At 33.2% G+C, this 7,551-nt stretch overlaps 1 protein-coding gene across 2 annotated transcripts in view; it reads left to right on the forward strand.

Moving 5' to 3' along the window:
- Positions 1-7,551, forward strand: part of LOC106871048 (hemicentin-1) — a 359,318-nt gene that overhangs the window by 326,334 nt on the left and 25,433 nt on the right. For both annotated transcript variants that reach the window (XM_052965571.1, XM_014917317.2), the window contains exons 52-56: positions 96-233; positions 2,351-2,506; positions 4,526-4,729; positions 5,673-5,735; positions 6,768-6,887. In XM_052965571.1, coding sequence (XP_052821531.1) covers positions 96-233; positions 2,351-2,506; positions 4,526-4,729; positions 5,673-5,735; positions 6,768-6,887 — 681 coding nt within the window. The remainder of the gene's footprint in view (positions 1-95; positions 234-2,350; positions 2,507-4,525; positions 4,730-5,672; positions 5,736-6,767; positions 6,888-7,551) is intronic.

Here is a 7,551-nt window from a genome sequence, read left to right on the forward strand (position 1 = left end):
ATACATATGAACATTTACCATCAGTGTTGTTGTTATATCATCTCAAATTGCATTGCTCTGGCTATTTTTGATATAAATTTCAATTTTTATTCCAGCCCCATATATGACAAATTTGATATCAATTTTGAGTCCAGTCTACTGGACAACTGCCAAAGAAAGACATGGTGCTTACAATGGTTTCACACTTACAAAAGGAAAATTCACCAAGCACCTTCAAGTTGAATTCTTAACAGGTTGGTAAATAGTTGTTTTTTTTAATCCAAATCTCAACAATAACTTTATTTTTCAACTTTTCTTTTGCTTGTCATTGGACTGTGGCCATACTGGGGTTTTAGTCAAATTGATACTTATTGTATCAGTTGCTTTTGTCAAACTGCTAAGTTACAGAAATGTAATCAAACCAACACTAGTTGTCAAGCAGAGTGATAGAGAGTGAAGTCAACAAACAAACACAGAAACACACACACACACACACACACACAACAGGCTTCCACACAGTTTTCATCAACCAAATTCACTTACAAGGTATTAGTTAATGCAGGGCTATGATAGAAGACACTTGCCCAAGGTGCCATGCAGTGAACTGAATCTGAAACCACATGGTTGCAAAGCAAGCTTCTTAACTACACATGCCAACTCTGCTGAGGTTTTTTTTTTGTTTGATCAAGAGGGAAGGCAGTGCCCATGACCCTTCACAAGACTTCCAAGACAGAGGGGAGGGAAGGGGAAAGGTATTCTCAAGCCAGGGACCTAACCTGAATGCTTACAACAAAGTAAACTTTGTAAAGGTACCCCCCCCCCCAAGGGGCCAAGTAATGGGGTTAAACCAGGAAATGGATTAAGTCCACCGCCCATGTAGACTGTGACAGAATTTGAACTCAGAATGCCAAGAACTGATACAGATACTGAAATGCATCCTCTCTGACAGTCTTACCGTTCTGCCACTTCACCATCCTAAATTGGCATTTGTAAAACAACACTAAAAGGATGGAGAGCAAAGTTGAACTTGGTGGGATTTGAAAATAGAATGCTGAGTATCAGGACAAATACTGTGAGCCATTCTATTTTGACGCTCTAGCATGGCCAATTTACTGTCTAGTGTGTTTGGAACCAGCTGAGATAATATCAGATTTTATGTTTATTTTGATAACTATTTGTTCTAAATGTCAGAAGCTATATGATTTCATTTTACTGTTGAATATGATGAAATTACAGGCATAATATTTATATAACTTTATAAAGATAATTTGAAGTTAAATTGATATAAATCTGAAAATCTCACTAAAGTGACTGAGTTTGCATCCATCTATAATAAAATTTATTTCAATCATGACTACTAAAGATTCAAAATTAACTGCAACAAACAAATTAATCTGTCAAACCAAATTGTAAAGTCAGTATCCAAATTAGTTGCATAACAAAATATAGAGAGGTACCCTGTAATCTACAACAAAATCAATATAAAATTCATCTGTTTTTCTTGTCATAGTTGCTGAAGTGATGTGAAAAGCATAGCCATAAAAGTATGTTAAGTTCAGACACTAATAAAGATAGGGAGAAAAGAGTATGTTATTTTTATTTGAAAATCACTTAAAGAAACATAGAATGTTATACAACAGATCAGTAAAGAAGTAATTTATGTAAATATAAATTCATTCATGATATAGTTTTGTCTCAAGCAGCAAGTGAGCAGTATCATTACCATGCTGGACAAATGCTTAGCAGCATATCTTGTGGCTCTTTATGTTCTTAGTTCAAATACTACAGAAATCAACTTTGCCTTTTATCCTAGCAAGGCCAACAAAATAAGTACCAGTTGAGCACTGGGATTGATGTCATTGATTTCCCCTCTCCTCATAACCACTGGCTTTGTGCCAAATTTAGAAAGAATTCAAAAGAAGATATAGTTTAGTCTAGTTTGTGAGACAATATTAATCATTATTAAGCAATGGCTGAAACAAGGTTTAAATGCTGGGAATATATAACCAATAAATTCAGAAAAACAGCAACCATGAACCTCTGTGACAAACATCGGTGTGTGTGTGTGTGTGTGTGTGTGTGTGTGTGTGTGTGTGTGTGTGTGTGCACATATGCACCTTCGTGTTTGTTCCCCATTCCCCACTATCACTTGACAACCAGTGTTGGTTTGTTTATGTCCCTGTTATTTAACAGTTTGCTAAAAGGGACCAATAGAATAAGTACCTGACTTATAATAAGTACTGGGGGAAATTTATTCAGTTAAACCCTTCGAGGTGGTGCCCCAGCATGGCCACAGTTCAATGAGTGAAGCAAGTAAAAGATAAAATTTATAAATGTACACTTGGGTATTGATTTATTCCATTTATTTCAGGGGAGATTTTGAAAATGAGTCATTATGCCAAAGGTATTGACAAAGATGGTAATCTTCTGCTGGATATTGTTGTTCGTGGAAATGTACCAAAGCTTAATGATTCAGGACAAATCACTTTGGAACCATACAAAGAAGACTACATACAGACTGGACCAGGTAATAAGCATTCCTTACTTCTGTTACGGTAAAATTTTAATACTCTATTTATTAAGAGCCCTAGATATCGTTTTTTGATAATTATGTTGTTGTTGTTTTGTAACTGTTATTGTTACTAAGAGTGAAGTTGCATGGTTTAGTGGTTTGGGTGTTGCACTCACAATTGTAAGGTTGTGGTTTCAGTTCCTGGAGCAGGCAATGCATTGTGTTCTTGAGCAAAACACTTCATTTCACATTGCTCCCATACACTCATCTGTAAATGAGTCCCAGCAATTACTTGGAGGTTAGCTCAGTGATGGATCAGCAGCCTATTCAGGAGGAGTGTTACAATGGCAGTCACTTATACCTTCATGAAAACAGGGTTAAGCTCCAGCCTTATAAAGCCTAGGCTCATGACAAATGTAAGATGTGATAGAGAGAGAGAGAGAGAGAGAGAGAGAGAGAGAGATAGAGAGAGTGAGAGAGAGAGAGAGAGAATGTAGCATTTTGAAAGAGATTACCTAAATATCTAAGTCAGTGGTTCTTAACTGGAATCCATATAAAATTTTTGGGTGTCTACACAAGCAAAATAGTAAATTGGATTCACAATAGTATTTTATGGGCCTATGAAAAAATTTTGCTTTAGATGTATTTATTACAAGAAACAGGCTAGGTTTCTTTCCCTAGAATTTTACATAGTTCAGCTTACACAAATGAATGTATGATAAATAAAATAGGAACTTTGAAAGAAATATCTATAAAACTAGTTTTTTAACAATGAATGGCTTTGGAGATCCACCAGAATAGAATAGTAACCAAAGTGATTCATAGATAAAAAAAAAAACATGGTTAATAACCACTGATCTAAGCAATCTAAACAATATAGTTAAGGATAACATTATTCATTTAATAAAATTTTCTGGTTCTTATCTTTTTCTCAAAGCTGACTTTTGATATATAATACAGTTTATTTTCAGGACTCTTTCTTCCATGAATATTATTTAAGAAATTGGGTTACAACATTTCAGATTTCTAGACTATATCATATCATATGGTATATGTTCTCAAGAATGCTGTCAGTCCACCAACGAAAATTGTTTTGCTTCAGGCAACTTATTCACATGAGTTATAATGATCACTAACAGACTAAAAGTCAAAAAGAGTCTAAAAGTCTTTAAATTCCTAAAAGGGTTTGAAGTCATGTCAAAACTTTAGAACTTTGAAGTAGGAGTTCTATGAAGTATGACTGTACGGTTAAGAAGCTCACTGCATGACATTTCAGACAAGTGTTTTCTACCAGAACCTCAGGTTAACCCTTTTGTTACCATATTTCTGTTGAAATGTTGAAACACTGCCTTTTTTCAATTAATTTTGAAAATAATGAAGAATTTAGCAAAATGACTTTGTCATTATTAAGCTGGTATTTGGAATATAAATTAAAATGACATGTAGATGGAAGATTTTAATTTAGATCATTTGAAACATGAAGTTTGTATTATAGATCAAGAGACCATCTTCAGTTGGTTACTATAAAAACAGATTAAGTAAGCCTTGTAAAATTTGACTGATGGAAACTAACAAGATAAGAATGAGGGAATGGTGTCAGCTGGGAGTAGCTCAAATGAGAGAATCGCTCTATGATGTTGGTAAGTAGTAACAGGTTCTGCTTTCATTACTTACAATAACAGAATAGTTCAGTAGATAGGAGAGTGATTGAGGAACAAATTGTAGGGAGATAAAGGTTGAGGTTAAAAATTGCAAAAATTTAGGCACATGCTCAACTGGTTAAGGTCAAACAACTGACAAGTAAATCTGTGGTACTGAGCAGAATATTTGCTGTAACCCATCTTTTATAACAAGACAAAACAATGTACATGATAACACTTCAAATCAGTAAAGATCAGAAGTCATGAGAGGCACTGCCTGGTACTGAATCACGGCATTATCATTATTATTATTATTACTACTACTACTACTACTACTATTATGAAACTCCTAGTTTTGCATAATAAATAAAATATTATTTTTTCTTTTATTCAGGTTCTATTTACGCATATTCCTCCCGGAGATTTTCAATGAATGGAATCCCTGTGCCATATGCTTGGAATCACTCTATCACTTATGATGAAGATTATGGAACAATGCCTTACCTAGTTCAATCACTCCAAACATATTCTCTGAAATCAAAAATAAACTATGCAAGAAGATTGGTTAAATTCAATTTATATTCTAAAATACGACCAGGTACATTTTCATAATTTATGAATGATAATATGTTAGGGATAATATAAAATATAGAAAGCTTGATTTGGTACTTACTGTATGCTAGTTTAGAACCACAAATTATTTCCATCTAATTTTTCATCTTAATAGAGATGATTTAACTGAGTTGTTTGAGTTCAAATTCTACAAGAGTTAACTTTGAATTTCATCTTTCAGTAAAGCACCCATCTAGTTAATCAAGGATGGCCTTCAAGGAACCACAGAACCTAACACTCCTTCATCAGCTGTTCAATCTGTTTGACATAATAGCTAAATATCTGTCAAATCAAATCTCACTCTTTAAAAAAAGTAAGATATACTGGACAATGATAAAAAAAATTGAGATTGGATGATCATAAATTATATCCCATTGACCATAGATCTGCTCAAGAAAAGCAACTATAACCAACCACAAGTGATATAGTAGATGGATTTCTATCAGTTATAGCTCTCTACTACAAAAAATTCAGTAAACTTGATTTTGTCACAAAATTCGGATAAAAACCAAGCTACAAAAATATATATAGGGCAAATTTGTAATATTTACTAAAAAATGAATCTAAAGTAAAAAAAAGTTCAAGAACAAAAAAGGAGTTAAGAAGAAATTAAACAATTGAATAAATGTCAAAGGAAATAATACTTTGAGAAAATCACAATTTGTAGTTAAAGTCTTAGTTTAGCAATAATTTCAACATTTTTTTGTTCCTTAAAATACAATACAAATCATTCCAAACTCAAGCTCTGCCTATCATTTCATATAACTGCATACTGTATAACAGTTATATGACATAGGACTATATGAGGCAATATTAGATAAAATTTGTTATTAACCATCTTTTAATATCTGTTCAGAAGGAAGATAATATTGATAAGTGTGACAAAAAATCATGGCATTAAAAATTGGTTTCTTTTTATATTTATTCAGGTTACCCAAGCAATCAGTGTCCTCAGGGATTTTTCTTGGAATCACAAGGGCTCTACTGTTATGGTATGTTATATTTCCTTACTTTAATTACCACCAACTTTTTATTGATTTTTTTATTTATTTATTTTGCATGTTTCATCTGGATGTTCCTTTTCTACTACGTATCAAAAGAATCCTCAAAAATTTTTTATCAAAACTTTAATTCAATTAAATAATTCTTTTTCTTCAAGAAAATGTCCTTCCCATTCCCAACCAATCTAACCAGTATAATAATCAAAATCGAATACAGCATTTAAATTATGGTTTAGACCTATTATTTATCATTTCTTAGAGAAACCCTCTAATCCAACAGTTCTTGAATTTCAGTTAAATTAATCTCTTGCTTAAATATTCCAATAGTTCCAAGTATCCCTTTTACTATTTTTCTTAACTTGCAAATCAGTCTTCATTTAGATTACTAATATGATATATTAACTTTTTAAATCTCTTCCCTTCTATTCCTTTTAATTGCCATAGAACCCGTTTAGAAATTGTTATGTCTCAAGCTACTGCTATCTAGCACCTTCGGATGATCTCTACTCAACTGCTACACAACTGCTACTCGACTGCTACTCAACACTCCTACCACGGCCAGACTACCTCTATTTATATGTCTTGGGAGATCCTACTTCTTCGCCTGGGGGCGTCGACACAACAGAAATATATCCCCTCTCAATTGCAGAAGCAGGACTTAGTACTTTGAAGTGTTCTGATGAAGTTTTCATTACTTCCATTACTTCCTTAGTTTTATAGCCATGTGTGTGTGTGTGTTTGTGTGTACATATGTGTTGTTGGGTGAGTGTGGATGAGTGTGTGCAATGAGATCATGAATTATGAATTGATCCACAATGAAAACTGTAGTCTACAAAGATGAGTACAGAGGACATTCCTGTCAATTTCACTTTTCATCAAATAATGATAAAATAATAATAATAAAACATCTACTTTTTCAAATTGTCTATGAAATATAGAGCTGTAAGCTTAAAGCATATTTTTATATGTATGTACTAAACAATAAAGTTAGATAAATATATGTCATTTTATTTTCATATTTAGACGAAGATGAATGTCGAGAAGCAGATACTTGTTCTCATTTCTGTCACAACTCCCCTGGAAGTTATTCCTGTTCATGTGAGCCAGGATTTACACTGGATAGTGATCGGTCAACTTGTATTGGTGAGTGATCTAACACAATGATTTCCTGAATTTTTTTTGAGATTTTTTTGTCCTTACCTAACTTACCAATATCTAATTTAGAAGAAGCAAGTTCAATATATTCAGGTGAAATAAATATTGGAGATACTTTGCCTCACAGGAAACTGCAGAAGCTACTCAAGAGTATTGCAGACTCTTCTTCTGAATCCATTGAAATGTCAGAAACTCTACTGTATCATTAGCGTGTATCTGAGGGTCACGAGCGTTTCAATCCTTTGCCTCTAATATTCACCTGAGTGGGGAAGTAAGGACTGCATTAGTCTCTACCTGCAGAAGGATTCCATCTATGGTCTCTTATCAACCATAACTACCTTTAGCTGGTTTCAGCTACCATGTCTATATCCTTTCTTCAATTGTTTGGGTTCTAGACCAATCTTATGCAAGAAATTGCACACCAATCCAGCTGGAAAATCATGTATTCAATATCACAACTTCAATTATAGTCAATATATATGACAATTGAGCTGCTATATGTGTAAATTTGCAAGTATATATATGGATATTTAAATGTAAATATTTGTGGTAATTTAATCAATTAAGTTGATATTACTAACTACCAGCAATATTTCGTTTTGGGATTTGGTTTGCAAGATTCTTTATGTGAGTTCCTGTGTTGAAGCATATT

The sequence above is a fragment of the Octopus bimaculoides genome, chromosome 2 (assembly GCF_001194135.2).
Source record: "Octopus bimaculoides isolate UCB-OBI-ISO-001 chromosome 2, ASM119413v2, whole genome shotgun sequence".
In the NCBI taxonomy this organism is placed as follows: Eukaryota; Metazoa; Mollusca; class Cephalopoda; order Octopoda; family Octopodidae; genus Octopus; species Octopus bimaculoides.